The 17,376-nt window shown below is 40.1% G+C and overlaps 1 protein-coding gene across 7 annotated transcripts in view; it reads left to right on the plus strand.

Moving 5' to 3' along the window:
• The window catches only part of APP (amyloid beta precursor protein), a 272,213-nt gene that overhangs the window by 192,064 nt on the left and 62,773 nt on the right, over positions 1-17,376 (plus strand). For all 7 annotated transcript variants that reach the window (XM_027041765.2, XM_027041766.2, XM_027041767.2 and 4 more), the window contains 2 exons: positions 15,627-15,755; positions 16,666-16,765. In XM_027041765.2, coding sequence (XP_026897566.1) covers positions 15,627-15,755; positions 16,666-16,765 — 229 coding nt within the window. The remainder of the gene's footprint in view (positions 1-15,626; positions 15,756-16,665; positions 16,766-17,376) is intronic.

The following is a 17,376-nucleotide window of genomic DNA, read 5'->3' on the forward strand; positions in this document are numbered from 1 at the left end:
GGTATTTCAGCTTTCTTCTGATCAATGTTATCATAGCATATCATTTTTCCATCCTCGTGGAACCTGTCTTTACAGTTGAAGTGCATTTCTTATAGGCAGCATACAGTTGAATCTTGCCTTTTAAAATTGTGAACACCATGTAATGAAGTTATTGATACAGTTATGCCTAAATCTGTCGTCTTGCTGCATCTCCTATTTGTTTCATCTATTCTTTGTTCCCTTTCTCTTCTTTTTTCTGCCAACTTTTGGACTAATAAGATATTTTTTTATGGTCTTCTTATATGCCCGTTGTAGGGTTTTTAGAACTGTAACTCTTTCTGTCGTTATTTTAGCGTTTGCCTCAGAGTTTTAGAAAATGTTTCTAACACTTCCCAATATTATACCAGCACAAGTGATACTATGCCACTTCATGTACATTACAAGAACCTCATCAAATTCTTCCATTTCCCCTTTCCCAGTCTTTGGTCTGTTGTTGCCATACTTTTTCCGTACTACATTATTGTTAGTTTTCTTTTAAACAATGAATTATCTTTTAAAGAGTTACATAATAAGAAAAATAGTTATCTAGATAGTTACCATTTCTGGTGCTCCTTAATCCTTGCATAGATCCATCTGGAATTATCTTCGTTCTACTCAGAGGACTTCCTTGAAAGTTTCTTTTAATGCATGTAGATTGGTGAAGAATTCTTTTGCTTGTGTATATCTGGAAAGATCTCTATTTCACTTTTGTTTTTGAAAGACATTTTTGCTGGGTATAGAATTATAGGTAGAAGTTTTCTGCAGCTACTTTAATGATGATGTTCCATTGTCTTATTTGCATGGTCTCCAACAAGAATGCTAATACCCTTTTCTTTATCTCTGTAAATAATATATCTTTTTGTTTTTTTTAATCTGGCCACTCTGAAGATTTTCTCTTTATCACCAATTTTGAGCAATTTGATTATGATGTGCCATGTGTATTTCAATCAGCTATTTATCCCATATGGCTGTTTTTTGTGTCCTACATTGTAGCTTTCACATCTAGAAGTTTAGTCTGGCTTTTGTTTGTTATTTTCATATCTCTCATTTCTTCACCTAAGTTTTTAAACTTTTGGAATGCATTTATAGTTACTTTTAATATCTTTGGTTGCTACCTCTAATATCAGCTTTGGGTCAATTTTGATTGATTTTGTTGATTGTTTTCATTATATGTAGTATTTTCCTTCATCATTTCATACCTAGTAGTTTTTTATTGGCTGTCAGACATCGTGAACTTGACTTTGTTGAGTGCTGGGTACTTTCGTACACCTCTATTTTTTTTATATCTATATTTTAATGTTTATTCATTTTTGGAGAAAGAGACAGAGACAGAGTGCAAGCCGGAGAGTGGTAGAGAGAGGGGGAGACACAGGATCTGAAGCAGGCCCCGGGCTCTGAGCTGTCAAGCACAGAGCCCGACATGGTGCTCAAACTCACAAACCACGAGATCGTGACCTGAGCTCAAGTCAGACACTTAACCGACTAAGCCACCCAGGTGCCCCTGTATACCTCTGTTCTTGAGCTTTGTTCTGTAATGTTAAAGTACTCAGAAACGGTTTGATCCTTTTGGGTTTTGCTTTTAAGACTTGTTAGGTGGGTTCAGGGCAAGTTATCAGCTGATGGCTCATCCAGCAATACAGAGGTAAGATTCTTCTGAGTAATCTACTGTGAACACTGAGTTTTCCCATCTGGATGGTGGGAACAGGTGCTATCCCTGACCCTGTGTGAACACCAGGCGCTGTTGCTGCTAATCTTTTTGGGTGTTTTTTTTCCCCCGTGGTCTCAGCTGGATTCTTTCACTTGCATGCTTTGATCATGAGTCAGCTACTTTTTGCATAGGGACATTATGTGCAAATCTGGGCTCTCCGAGCAACTCAGTCCTCCCCAGCACTCCTGCAGTTCTAGAGCTCACCTCCTTCATGTCCCCTTTCTCAGTGTTCACTGTCCTTCACCTGATGTCAGATGTCTTTTAGAAGCATAGTTCTGTATATTTTGTCCATATTTTGGTTGTTACAGGCAGTCGGGTAAATCTGGTTCTCATTACTCCATCTTGGCCGAAAGCAGCAGTTGGCATGTATGATGTGACTAAACCAAAAAGTCTCCCACTTACACTGATTCTCCTCATTTTGATTTTTCCTTTGATGCCAAAGTTACAGCCCAGAAAGCTCTGAGGAACCACAGAAGAGCTTCCAGTACTCTTGTATAGATAGTGAGATTGAATTGACCTTGTTCTACCAGTGACATCACTGAGATTGAGTGTCTGGTCCGGGGTGACACCACCACACTGGCTCATGGACAGGGTGGAGCTGTCACAGCCGACCACTGGAGTGCCTTCTTACTAGACCACACTTCCTCTCTGAACAAAAGGCTTTTGAAAAAGAATATCACATTAGCATTTGCATGTTCTATTCAGAAAAACAGTCTCTGTTCCAGCACTGTTCCGTAAAATCCTGTTTACATGCGTTTGGAGAAGAAGTTCCTTGGTTACTCTCTTTTTCTAGAGTACTTGATTTTGGAGTCAGGGCCGTTAGGATCATTCGCCAGAGCAGGGCTGGGTGTGGGTGTTGAGACCAGAATCTCAATCACTGACAGTTTACTGGAATGTTCCAGCTGAAAGTCCGGTCTCTGAAGTAGGGTCTTTGCAGTGTGGTCATTGATGGAGCTAAAAATAAGATGGGGACTGAATGGAGTCCTGAACCAAAGCACATTTCAGAATTTTCAGTTCTGTCCCATCTGCCATCACAGGAAAGATGGTGATGAGAAGAGTATTTGCCAAAGCTTCCTGTATTACCAAAGGGGATACTTTCAGACTGGTCACAATCGTATTCATTCTGGGCCTGTTGATCTCTTCATGCAGAATTAAACATCATGTTAATTTGAAATAAAAATTAAAGACTGCATTAGGGGCTATTTTACTGTCAAAAAAAATCAGATTGTTGTTGATTGATCCAAGAAGTCTATTGAATTCTTCCCTAGAAATGCATAAAACTCTCCCATGTAATAAAAACTGGGGCTGGATAGTCATGGGGCTGCAATCTTGCTATCACCTGCCATTTAAAAAAAAATTCTTTTTTAGGGGCGCCTGGGTGGCTCAGTTGGGTGGTGTCTGACTTCAGCTTAGGTCATGATCTCATGGCTCGTGAGTTTGAGCCCCACATCAGTCTCTGTGCTGACAGCTCAGAGCCTGGAGCCTGCTTCAGATTCTGTGTCTCCCTCTCTCTCTCTGTCCCTCCCACCTTCTCTCTCTCTCTCTCTCTTGTCAGTAATAAATAAACACTAAAGAAAATTTTAATTAAAAATTAAATTTAAATTAAATTTTAAATTTTAAATTAAAAATAAAAATAAAAAATTTTTTAACATTTATTTATTTTTGAGAGACAGCATGAGTCGGGGAGGGGCAGAGAGAGAGGGAGACACATAATACAAAGCAAGCACCGGGCTCTGAGCTGTCAGCACAGATCCCAATGCAGGGCTCAAACCTACTAACTGTGAGATCATGACCTGAGCCAAAGTCAGACACTGAACAGACTGAGCCACCCAGGCACCCCCATCACCTGCCATGTTTAAGTTAATGAGCATCTTATTTAAATTTTATTTCACGTGTTTATTTTAACATATAGCTGGACCTGGCTCTGCACTTCAGAAAAAATGCAAGAAAATTCTAAGTCCCCTTTTAAGGACTTTTCTGTATTCCTGTTAAAAGACAAATCAGGAGCATGCCGGTTACTGTCCAAGGAAGGTGGCATCTTATGTTGGAGCCATAAATACATTTTTCTGAGATCTCCCTAATGCTTAACACAGTGCCTGGAAAAGATGAAGTATTCAGTAAATGTTAGTTGAATATAGGAAATGAATTAGTCAGTGTTTTTTCTGTGGATTCTATAGCTAATAGCACCTTCAAAATAATTATCCCCTTAACCCTGACCATACTGTGCCCGTCCCGGCCTTGGCACATGGGAATCTGAAACAACATGGATTGTTTTCATCTTTGAGGCTCATATTTAATCTGTATTTTTATCTATAATTTTGAACCCAAGCTTGGAAGTGTCATCTGATGATGTTTTGATCATGTTTTCATGCAGCTAGAATTCCTTGCCGTACTATGAATTTCATTTGTGAGTCCCCATGGCTGTGTGTGCTTTATGTTCTAAAATTTCCTTTTTAATTAATTATGTGCCTGCTGGCCATAACCGTAAATGGCTAATCTAAAAGTGCATTGGAATTATACTTAGAATTTTGCCATGTCCAAATACTTCCAACATCACAGGAGATAAAACAGTTGTATTTCCTCAGGAATAGTTTGGTCTTTGCACTCAGGATAAACTATTAATCTGTAGAGGGCGAGTGACTCTTCTAAGGACCAGCCCCTTTCATTTTAACTCTTTTCTTAAAGTTTCCTTGGAAAATCAAGGAGTTGCACCCTTTCTCTTTCCCCTAGAATTGTTAAATTCCTCTCCAGAGTTGCATCACACATGGTCAGCCTTCCGCCACTCTTCGATCACTACCAAACTTAAGTACAACTTAAAACTAAATTATCATTTGACCACCAGATCTCTCTACCTATGCTTCTCACTTCTTACTTTATCAGAGCTCATATTCAGTCACCTTACGGCCTCATGAATGATCAGCTGAATGTGATCTGAGCCTTCCTTTTTGTAACTGTCAGGATTCCACTTCACAGACGGAGAGAAGACGAAGCTGTTGCCTTACTGTCCATCATTCTCTTCAATATGCAGACCAGTTAGCCTTTAGCAGGCCCCCGTACAGTTAAACTAAAGGCTAGATCAGAATTTCTTTTTAAAATAAACATGGTAGGCTGAGGTCTGAAAAAACTTAGGAGTTCCTAATTAGTAAGAATTGAAATGTGTTAAACATGGGAGCCAAATTACAAAAGTTTTCTTTATAATTCAGAGATTCTCAGTGTCTTTACAGATACTTATTCCAGATCTTCCATTAGACAGCGTTCTAATTATCATCTTGACCACAGAGGACTTTGAAGCATTTTCTACATGGAAGTGAGAATGAGGAAATGTTTTCGTGTAGATCTGTCTTGTCTGTGTGCCCCTGGTGTTGTGTGTTTGTGGTGGTGGTGGTGGTGTTTTCCAGTGTCTCACAATTGCGGTCATCTTCTGTGCGCTAAAATTAATTTCATGCTTATATCGGATGCCTCACATTCACATTCAGACTTCCAACCTTCAGCTGAGGGGTAAGAAGTTCCTTTTAGCACCAACACTCTTTCCTTTCTCATTTCTGATTAGTTCAGCCAAATGTTAAACTTCCTGAGATTCCGGAAAACTGCCTCATAGAATTCCTTGGTAGGGCATTAATGTAACGACTTGTGAGATTTATCATCAAGGAACATGGTTTTGTCCCTAGGTGGAGATTTTGCTCAGTGCTGTTTAGTGAATTCTAACAGCAGGGAAATAAATATCCAATAACAAGCAGCAAAATCAAGGACAGAAATTCATGAGTGCGAAACAGAGGCGTTTAACTTGGCCATTTTAAAAAGTTTTCCTGTAACCTTGCAAACTGCCCTTCTCCCTATAACTCTTCATGTTCTGCTAATCGCTTCGGGTCCAAAAAGAGATATGAGCGTTTATAGAATATATGCAGACAGCATGCATCCACCTGCCAAGGTAAATCTGGTACATCTGCACCTCAATATAAGGGACAGGAAATAAGTTAAAAACCATTTGCCTAGTTCTTCATATGTGAAGGACCTGAGACAGAAGAGTCCCAAGATGTTTGAGGCATTCTATCCTCAAGCTTTCAACATAATACAAACTTTGTAAAGCTGATATGAATGTACTTAAAAGACTGCTAGGTTGAAAATCACCTTTGAGAGATATAAGTAATTATCTTAAACCTTACATATTTACCATTCATCCATTCATCATTCATTTATTTTTAATTGCAATTTGTAAAATTGGTGGGCACAAGGAGACTCATTAACTTGAGAGCTTTTTTTTAAATTTTTTTTAAATTGTATTTATTTATCCTGAGAGAGACAGAGATAGTGCAAGTAGAGGAGGGAGGGAGGGAGGGAGAGAGAGAGAGAGAGAGAGAGAGAGAGAGAGAGAGAGAGAGAGAGAATCCTAAGCAGGCTCCACACTGCCAGCACAGAGCCCGAGGTGGGGCTCAGACTCACGAAAGCATGAGATCACGTCCTGAGCCGAAACCAAGAGTCAGATGCTTAACCGACTGAGCCACCCAGGCGCCCCTAACTTAAGAGCTTTTAAGGACAGACCCAGTAACAAACAGATGGAAAGGAAAACAGGAGAATTAGCATTCATTGGACAATATCCTACAGACTCTGCCGACTGATTTGCACACTATTTCCATAAAACCTCTTAATATGACCCCCTTACCTTGCTTTGAATCTGTACCAATCTTGATAGACGGATCTAAAGACCAGCAGGCGATATGGAACCAGAGACGCTAGTGCTCTCTGTTTTTAATTGAATTAAGTTAAACAGAAAATTACGAAATATGTAGTAAAGGCGTTAGCTTGAAAGCTGTCCTGTGCCCCTGAATCCACATTCATCCCCCGGATTCCCTCCACCGCAGAGCCCTGCTTCGGGACTGCCTTCAAAGTCGGAAGGGCTCTTCATCGGATACTGTCAAAACCTACAGCACTGGGATGTCCTGTTTCTTTCCGGGATAGGTTGCATGTACACATTTATATGATGATATCTGTTTTCATTTCATCCTTGAAAATCAAAACCCATCACGAAAACGTAAATGTTTTTCAGACAAATGCATAATAGCGCATTATTTAACGACGTAGGGGTTACTTACCTTTTTGGCCTCACAGACGTCTACCCTGTGGGGGCAGATAGTAGCCCGGGTCTTCCCCTTAGAAACATGCACGCACATGATGTTCATCCACTGATCAATTTAATTGCATTTTGGGTTTTTATAAGCATTGTTTTGGGTTTCCTCGCATTAATGTTTCCAGTAGGTCAAGGCGCTGTGGTTAGCTGGAGTATGAGGAGAGGGGGAAATTAAAAGAGATATGAAGGTACGTGTCTTTGAGCGTGGTGCAGCCAGTTGGAGGATGTGGGAAGCAAAAATGCCAAAATGCAAGTATGGAGATGCAAAATGGAAACATACTATTTTACCTCTCTTCTAAAAAGTCAACATTATGTCACAGTTGGCATTTGCAGGGTGATCAGACCAGTTGGCAAATCTTTGCAAAGTTCTGTGGTATCCTTTCAAACGTGCTTCGTTTATGGTTTCTTCCATTAACTCCGTAGGCTTTGCCTTTGGGGTTGTATTAATAATCCAACTCATCATGAAGAGCTTCAGCGTGTTTCACTGCTTGCCTAAATAAGAATTGAGTACCTGCAACTCCAGAGAATTTCTGGCCCTTCTTGGCTCTCAGCTTGGTTGATCTAAGCTCCGCATCCAGTGGATGCTACAGTTGATCCAAAAGCATTGATCCTGGGTTTGGATCAGGTGCTGAATTTCAGTTCTGTATGCTGTCTTCGCTGATTTATAGCTGTGGTCTGTGTGACTCTACTCTCAATATTCTGACACCAAATGTGAGGATTTTTTTCCCCCTCACATTTGATAATTGTGACACTCCCCATCATTAGCATAAACCCTACAGATTGAGGGCTCCGTCCTACCAGACTGCCCTCCCATTTCAGCCACCCATCCCAAGCCTCAGATTTTCAGTCACATTTTTTTCCTTCTGACCAACCAGCCATGCATCAGAGGTTCCCACGACCCCCTTCTTGGGTTTGATAATTTACTGGAACAACGCACGGAATTCAGATCAGTGCTTTACTTACTGTTAGCAACATATCCTAAGGGATATAACCCAGGAATAGCCAGATGGCAGTGACACATGGGGCAAGGCGTAGGGGAAGGGGTGGGGCACTGGGATGTCCGCTCTGTCTGTGCTCTCCTGGCGCCCCACTGTGTTCCCCAACCGGGAACCTGTCTGAACCCCACTGTGAGCAGTTTTTTTTTATGGAGGTTCCATTAGGTAGGCACAACAGATTAAATCCCCGGCCTCTGGTGACTGAACTCAATCTCCAGTCCCTCTCCCCTCTCAGGAGGGTGGAGCTAAAAATTCCAAACCGCCAATCACTGGGTTTGAACCATCCTCCAAGAGTCACTGGGAGAGTGTACCAAAGATAACACTTTATCGCTTCAGGGGTCCTAGAAGCTCCTGTGGCAGGAACCAGAGGCTCAGACTGAATATTCTGAAAAAAGATGCTCCTGTCACCCCTGTCACTCAGGAAATTGCTAGAGTTTTAGGAGCTCTGTGTCAAAGACTAGGGAAAGAGACCAAATAATAGATTTCCTTATGATGTCACTGTACCCAGAAAAAATTATTTCTGACAACTAGATTAAAACCACTCTTATTTTCTAAATTTTATAGCAGATGTCAACACCTGTCTTTAATTCCCAGGTTCGCCATCCATAAAACCTGTAACTTGGAACAGACGACTTAATTGAAAGGATTCTTCCTCCTTCATTTGCAAAATGGGGTTAATGGTTCTCTTTTACAATTAGCCTTGTTCTAGTTTTCTTAGCCATATTAGAAGAACAAAAGGATTAATCAGAGGTTGGGCTGAGATTGTGAAGTAGGGAGATACCTTCCTCCCTGAGAAGAGAAAGGCTAGAATATACTGTAAAAACACCAGAAACGGAGGCTTTGTTGCCGAGACCCTGTTAGGAAGTCCACTTCCCTGTGGAGGAGGGAAGGGGTAGAAGATGACTTTCTGTTCTCCTGGGGGCCACCGTCTTCTGTTAACAGCACAAGGCCAAGAGCCGAAGCAGTTACCTGGATAGGCCGGGAGGGGAGGATATCTAATGCCTCCCTGTTCTCCAACCTTGAGAAATACTGAATGGAGGCAGGCCCAAGAATCTGGTGCCGTTTCCCCGGCCGCTTCCTCAAGACTTCCTTCAGTGTTCAACTTGGCGTAGAATTGTCATTTGCCTTCGTAAACTCATTTTAAACTACAGAAATCGTGTATGTGCTCTTCTGAAGAAAGGAATGTGGATGAATTTTGCAGTGAACTTTAAAAATTTAGTTCAACTCCTAGCTTTAAAGACAAACACAGCTGTGATCCAAAGGTTCCCGTGGACGCTTCTCTGTCTCTTTTATCCCCCAGATTTTTCTTGCAACAGTGAAGGTACTTGTGAAATGCTGAAATTCTGAGGGCCAAAGTATCGAAAAGAACTTAACTGAGACCATCTCAAGCAGAGAAAGGTTTAACTCTACGGGTGTTTTTTAAAACCTGCACAGAAATTGTATACATTTTACACTTAGATGCTTAAGATTTCTTGAAATCCAAGATGAAAATAATGGCCTTAGCCTGTTTGTGAAAACAGGAGAGACTTGTGTTTTCTTGATAGGCAATTAAGTTTCCTGGTTACATGGTTAGAAACCAGTGGGATGCAATTTAATGCTCCAGGAGGCGGCTTTCTGAATAAGTCCCTAGCCACCTGGAAAGTTTCGGGTGCTCCTCATAAAGTGACCCATTTATTTCCTCCTCCCTGGGTGAGATTACACCCAGTGCCTTTAAAGACTCTTGACATATCATTCCCTCTCCTCGGGAAAATGGCTTAAGACACAAGTGTATTGTGATAAGATGCCAGATTTCCAAATCAAGCATAAAGCATGGAGTAAAATAGGATCAGTTGGCCATGTTTTAATATGCCTCCCACATGAACTACACATCCAGACATGATTGCATGGAATCAGTTAGACGTGTGTGATTGACCCCAAGTCCAGCAACACAAAATGTATGAAATTGCATAAAAACCCAGTGAAAAGGCAATACAGTTGAGAAGAGGGAAAATCATTTTTTTTAATGTTACATTTTATAGAGGAGGGCCATGAACTTTCTTTCAAAATTATTTACATCAACCTGGCATCAAAACCCAAACCATAAGACGAGCTATGTCATCTTTTGAAATTAATGAGATGAATTCTTGTTGATATTAGTTTGAACGTGCCATGGGAGTGCATGAAATATTTTCTGGGAAGTGTTCCTCGTTAAAACAACGTTCTAAAGGACTCCAGCATACTGGATAGATAGGTCAAGTGGGGTTGAAAAATCAGTATGTCTCATGAAAATCGGGAGTGCGTCTTAGTGGAGAGATGCTTATTATCAACTCAGATACCATGAAGGATAGATTTTGTTACTGGAACCACGCGTGAAATTACAATTAGGTCTAGGTTATTCAATAATTTAATTAACAAACATTTTTAGCAACCAAATTGTGCCAGGATCTGTGCCGGCAGCCAGAGTTATGCTCTTGTTCCAAGAAAAGAAAATGGTTAACATTCCAAAAGATAAATCTTCTATTTTAGGTTAAATCTAATCCATTTTAGTAATGCCCAGTCTGAATCCGTTAAGAAATTCTTTTTGAAACGATTTTTGAAAATGCATTGTGATAGTGAAGTGAATTTAGTGCAAACTGAAAAGTGTCACATCAGATGCAAATAGATACTTTGTTGTTATGGGCTAAACACCCAGAAACAATAGTGACGATAAAAACGGATTGGATGTAATTAGTCCCCCCCCCCCCCCCGGGGCAGATCTTTTCCTTTTATTTTCTCTGCTCTTTGCTATAAATTTTAATAATAAGATCAGCCATCCTATGCCAATGTAATCAGATTGTAGTATTTATATGTACAATATGTAAATTGTGAAATAAGGGAAATTTGTCAGGAAAAAAAAAACGTGATTTACTAGTTACGGAAGATTTAAAGACTTGAGAATGATTGGAAGTAAATGCATAGAGGTTAAACACAGGTTCCTTACACTCTGTTTCCTGTTTGAACCACTGAATTCTTACGCTCGTATTTCTAATCATCCGAACAATCTTGTCATAAATGTAACTATTGTGACAATAGTAGAATCATTTACTTTAAGAGAATACATTTCTGTAGAGATGTTTTTTTCTCTTATTTTTGTATATTACTGTGTTTTTAATTACAATTTTAAGAAACTTATCTTTGTCTTAGCATAATGAAATAAACCCCCAAGAGATTCCCTTTTATCCTGAAATGTATGGATGAAATGCATGGATGGTACATCTCTAGAAATAACTAGTTTTAATCCTTCGTAATTCTGTATTCTGGCTAAAAGTGGTAAAAGCAATTGCTTCTTTGATTAAAATATGCAATGAATCATATACCAAAGGCAACGCCCTTTTTCGCTTTTTTTTTTTTTTTTTACTTAAAGCAAATGAAAGATATAAAAGCATAGAGAAATGTTAATGTTTTTCTTTGTTACCTAAGAATGATATTTGTTTCTCAGGTGCAGACATAACCACCATTTTATTTGGTGTGATATATCTGCCTGTTCCAACATAAGAGCTAATCTGATTTTTTTTTTTTTCATTTCTAAGCACGATTCTTAGAAATGTGTTTGCATGGATGCATCAACCGAGCAGAGCCATGTAATTCATTTATTGAGGGGCATGGTAATGTCTTCCTGAATTATCTCATGTCCCGAGGCGTAGGCATTAGGAAGAAAAAGGCTTATGTGTATATTAGACACACACACACAATGTGTGTCTGAGCTCATATAAACAATGATGAGGTCATAGCTTACAATGGGCTCTTAGGGCTCATTATTCTTGCAGGAGCTTTGTTTCCTGGTAAAGTGAGGGCAAGCCATGCTAAGGCCTTGGGGAATCATGAGATCCTGGTGTGCTTCTGGTTCATTGTCAAGCTCTAGGGATTTGTTGGGGGAAGTTAGAAATATATTTCTGAAATGAAGAAATGTTGGTGTTAAATAAGATAAGCAATTTTAAACATGTGAACACAATGACCATTTAATTTTCCATCTTAATAGGCGATAAGTAAGGAAGGATGGATTGAGAACTAGAATCTGTGCGTGTCATAAAAGCCTAACTTTTAACTAATACCTTTAATCGTTTTCTAGTAATCCTAAACAAATTGGCAAAGGACATTCCTGTCTTGCCATTTCGCCTCCGTACATCTGACACAGTAGCTGAAAATGCAGTGCCAGAAAGCAGGAACAGCAGTTGAGAGACTGAATAAGCTAAATCTGGATGGTCTTCTGCACAACGATAAGAGCGGGTGTGATCATGTCCCCAAAGAATATCATCTGAGCTTATAAGCACTAGAGATTTAGGCGAGGACTCCTAGAACAGACTCATTTCTAACCACTCAATTATTTCTGTCTGTGTTCAACTATGCAAGTTGCTTTTGGAATTATTTTTAGCTTGACCCATGTTAGAGTTTTCCTTGAAAGGCATGATCACATAGCTGATCGGGAGAACAGGGTTAAGAGCCAGAGCCAGACTCTCTGTTCTCACTATACCACGGACTAGCTCTGTAACTAGCTGTGTAACCAGCCATATAACCCTCTACCTTCTTTGTGCTGTGTTTTATCTATGATAAAACCCCAGCCATAGGGTTGATAGGAAGATTTGGTGAGTTACTATGCATAAAGCACATGGTCTCACTCATTCATGTAAATAGCCAATAAGTGTTGAGCTGTTACTGCTTAGAGGAAAGAAAAGGGGCTGGGCATTGGAGGCAAGGACTGAGTGGAAGAAATAGATGTGTACTGTGCACCTGCCGTGAACTAAGCATTACCCTCGACAGCTAACACAGAACGTGGTTAATACTCAGTGTACTTTGTATGAAAGAAACTCTTATCTGAATTGCACAGAAGAAAAATTTGAGGCCTGGATAATATGGGGGACTCTCAAATTCATTTTAAAATTCATGTTAACAGTAATAATTTGCAAGTGGGAATGTGTGCTGTTTTGGGCGATAGTGGAAGAAAAAGGGGAGACCCAAATGTTAGTTGTCAGAAGTTACCCGTCCAATTTGAGATTCGGCTTTAATGCAGTAATGACAAGGCCAGTGTGGCGCCTTTATATTCTGGTGCACATGCTCTTTGGTGACCGGCGTTTCAAGACAAAATGCCTTATAGAAACATTCATAGGTGACTGGCTGCAAAATAAATAAGAAGGAAAGAAGGTTATAAGAAAGCAATCCTTATGTTTAATTGAAGTATTTTTTCTTATATGAACTCTTTAAAAGAAAAAAAATTTCCATTTTCCTCAAAACAATGAAGCCTTTTCAAGAGAAAATAATGAAATAGAGCTAAGAAAGCACATGCAGTCAGTCAGCTTGCACACATCAGGGGCAGGGACATTGTGAATAGATGCAATTAGATCCTTTCTGTCTCCAGCCTTGGAGGGATCATCGTGATAGAAATAGAGGGAATTATTTATTTTTTTTATATTAAATATAATTTACTGTCAAATTGATTTCCATACAACACCCAGTGCTCATCCCAACAGGTGCCCTCCTGAATGCCCATCACCCACTTTCCCCTCTCCCCCACCCCCCATCAACCCTCAGTTTGTTCTTAGTATTTAAGAGTCTCTTATGGTTTGCCTCCCTCCTAGAGGGAGTTTTTTAAAGGCCTTGGTGTTAAATAACAAGCAAGGGGATCAAGGGTTTGTAATATCCTGACTGCACAATCCTGCATATAAAGTATCCATTACATTCAATAATATCCTGCGGTTAAATGAATCGTCTTTTAAATATATACATACACACACACACACACACACACACACACACACATATGTACATATCTATAATCAATGTAGCTGGTCAGTTGTTATCTCTTTTATTACTTTTCTGCTCTGGGGTTTAAAAGATCATTCTCTGATTTGTAGATTCAACTAGACTTCAGAGTACAAATGAGAATTATAATGATGCATTGCCAAAAGCTATGTTGCTAGCTGTGATGTCTGCCTTTTTTTGGAATTATGGAGAAATACGTTTCTTGTAGGATGAAAGAAATAAGGCCGATGAGCACAGGCTTATTTTCTTTTTATTGTATTTGTTTCCTTTCTTAAGTGTAGGAAGGTGGCCTGCAGACAGCTAAAGCAAGCAAGTACAGGGTACCCTCTCTGCATCAGGCACTGGGTACTGTGTGATCCCTGATAAAGAAAGACCAAATCTGGCCCTTAAAGATGCCACAGTTCAAGAAAGCAGTCAGAAACATAAGTAATTGGGGGCGCCCGGGTGGCTCAGTCACTTAAGCATCCGGTTTTTGATCTTGGCTCAGGTCATGATCTCATGGTTTGTTGGATCCAGCCCCACGTCAGGCCCTGTGCTGAGAGCAGAGCGCGGAACCTTCTTGGGTTTCTCTCTCTCTTTTCCTCTGTCTCTCTCTCTCTCTCTCTCTCTGTCTCTCTGTCTCTCAAAATAAGTAAACTTTAAAAAGAAAATACAAGAAAAGTAATTTAATAGACTGTGGTAAGTGCAATAATGGAGATATATGTAGCATTTCATGGGGTATAAAAAAAGGATACCACTTCTCCCCAGGATATCAGGGAGGTGACCCCTAACTCAGCCAAAGGAGAAGGGCAGGAACATCCCATAAAATGCTACAGCCTTCACCCTACTTCCAATATACCATCTCTGGAAATAAATTCTGTACCTTCCAGCTAGTTTTCAAGGTGCCCATGACCTGGTTAGTAATAACTGGGTTTGCCCAAATGGCGAAAAGTCTATTCCTGACATGAACTTTCATAGGGTTCGTTTGCTTGTTTGTTTGTTTTAATGAAGAAGAAATGTGTATCTTTGGAAATCACTTCACAAAATCACATAGTAGGATGCTATAGTAGAATACACATAGCAATGGAATCATTGAAGGCAAAGGAGCCTTGGTCCTTTTTTTATTAGGATGAATGTTTTGAAGTAACTCTAGAGTAAAAATGAAATATAACCAATCAGGAAAAAAAAAAAAGCACCTAAGAAACTTAATTGTTGCTGAAAGAATTAGAATCTGATGGCATAGAAAGAATTTAATTACATTTCAAAGTAAAATAACTACAGTTTCACATTGGCCTTTCTCCTGGGAAACTAACGTGCCTGAAAGCTTGTGAGTTATTCCTTGGCCTACAAATTAGTAGTGGTTAAGTTGTCTATTATTTTTCTCATCTTATTATATTTTATACGCTACTGGTGATGGGGTTATTTGTGCAGTGTTACTATGGAGATAACCACTAAGACTACGCATGTAGAAATGTAGTCTTACATATGCCCCTATATATTTGGTTGGGGAGAGGGGAGGGACCTAACGTAAATATTACAGCTCCAAAACCATCTCTGGGGCACCTGGCTGGCTCGGTTGAGCGTCCGACTCTTGATTTTGGCTCAGGTCATGATCCCAGGGTTGTGGATCGAGCCCCGCATCAGGCTCTGCGCTGAGCGTGTAGCCTGCTTAAGATTCTCTTTCTCTCTCCCTCTGCCCCTCTCCTCCCCTTGCACATACTCTCTCTCTGTCTTAAAAATAAAAATCATCTCTTTCTGTAGCAGTATACTGCCATTTAAAAAGAAAATGTTGATTAAGGACAGTCATCCTGTATGCTGAATGCTAAATGCTCTTGTCAAAATGAAAAATGGCCAATCAACTAAGTAATTACCCATTAAGAAAGTAGTGGGAAAATTGCAAAAAGATGACTCCTAATCCTTTCACATGATGGGATGAGTTCGTGGGACCTCTGACCCAGAGCCCCTGGAAGAAGCAGTGTTTTGCACAGACCTGAAAGGTGTGGGTTTTTTTTTTTTTCCACAACAGCCTCGTCATGTGTTCAACATGCTAAAGAAGTATGTCCGCGCTGAACAGAAGGACAGGCAACACACCCTGAAGCATTTTGAACACGTACGCATGGTGGACCCAAAGAAAGCTGCTCAGATCCGGTCCCAGGTGAGCACTGAGTGTGGTCATCATGTGCAACGTTGATAGCATAGTGGCCTTGCTCTTTGAGTTAGATCCCAAGGTATTCCCTGAGTACTTGTGGGCGCTTTACCTCTGTAGCAAGAGTTCTTTAATACCTGGTAAATTCTACAGGCTTGTCTTACACCAACATGGGCTTTGACATTTCCTGATTTATGAAAATAATAAGGAATATAAAAATCCTGAGTGTCCATGGTGCCGATTCTTAAGGACCCATCTAAAACTCTGATGACTAAAGTGAAGAAAACCAAAGTTGTATTGACCGCAACCTCTAAAATTGGTTCAATTAGATTGTGACGGGCAATCATAAATTCCACTGCTACCACAGTGCTTGGATATAAATGGGAGCCTAGGTGAAGCCCTTGTAATAATGTGTTTTATTCACATTCCCAATGGTTGACAGATGAAATCTACCTCTGGCAATCTGAAATTTTATATTTCCTGAAATAGAAGAATTTTAAACAGGTAGGTAGGTGAGTAGGTCAATCAATCGATCGATCGATAGAAAAAGAGGGAGGAAGGAAAGGAAGGAAGGGGGGAAGAGAAAGATCCAGTCAAATTGAAATGTGTTCCTATCTTTTGGAAAATTTGTGCAGAAATATAATTAGAGCATTAGGGGTTATTTAGGGAGTCTAAATATTAGGAATCAGTGTTGGGCAGAAATGCTCTTTTCAGTTGGCCTTGTAATTTATGGCTCCAAGCATACAATACAATAGGAACTTGAAAACAGCTCTGAAGTTAGAGAATAAAAAAATGGAAGAACAAGAAAAATAAGAATGCCCTTTTAGGTCACAAGTTCCAGCATTTTGTCAGTTTTATTTTGGAAATTTGTATCTATCTGTGGTCCTCGGTGAGGAAAAAACTTTTCCCTTTATCGCAGGTTATGACACATCTGCGTGTGATTTACGAGCGCATGAACCAGTCTCTGTCCCTGCTCTACAATGTGCCTGCCGTGGCCGAGGAGATTCAGGATGAAGTTGGTAAGTCAGCTGCTCTTTTCATGCCGAACCTTTAAACATAGTTCTCTCCTATAGGAGAAAATCAGGTAACTGAGTTCGTCTGCAACAGGAATCTCCAGTGCTCTGATCTATGGAAGGAAAAAGAGCAGACTTCGCTTTCACAGTGAAAGATCTCGCGGGGCAGGGCGGGGGGGTAGGGGGGAAAGAACTAATCATAACCTTACACATGGGCATGATATTTCCATTTTATGGGTGAAAGAGCTCAAACCTAGAATTTAAGAAATTTACTTGCCTGTGTCCTTGTCACATGTCCTCCGTAGTAGAGCAAGAGCACAAAACCGTGTCTTCTGACATGGAAGTTCAGTAACCGTTCTTTCTGATGCCCCGCCCCCAATGGCCATGTGTGTTCTCTGAACCGTGTTGTTGTTTAAACTTCAGTAAATATGTGCCTCTTATCTTTAATTAAGCCTTTATTTTGACATAATCACACTCATGGAACACTAATACAGAGAGGTCCAGTATACACATCACCCCCCTTCCTCAACAGTAACATCTTACAGAACCATGATACGTCCTCAAAACCAGGAAATTGGCGTTGTGTGTCCACTGTCTTTTATGTCCCTAGTTTTCCT

This window comes from Acinonyx jubatus, chromosome C2, assembly GCF_027475565.1.
Source record: "Acinonyx jubatus isolate Ajub_Pintada_27869175 chromosome C2, VMU_Ajub_asm_v1.0, whole genome shotgun sequence".
Classification (NCBI taxonomy): domain Eukaryota; kingdom Metazoa; phylum Chordata; class Mammalia; order Carnivora; family Felidae; genus Acinonyx; species Acinonyx jubatus.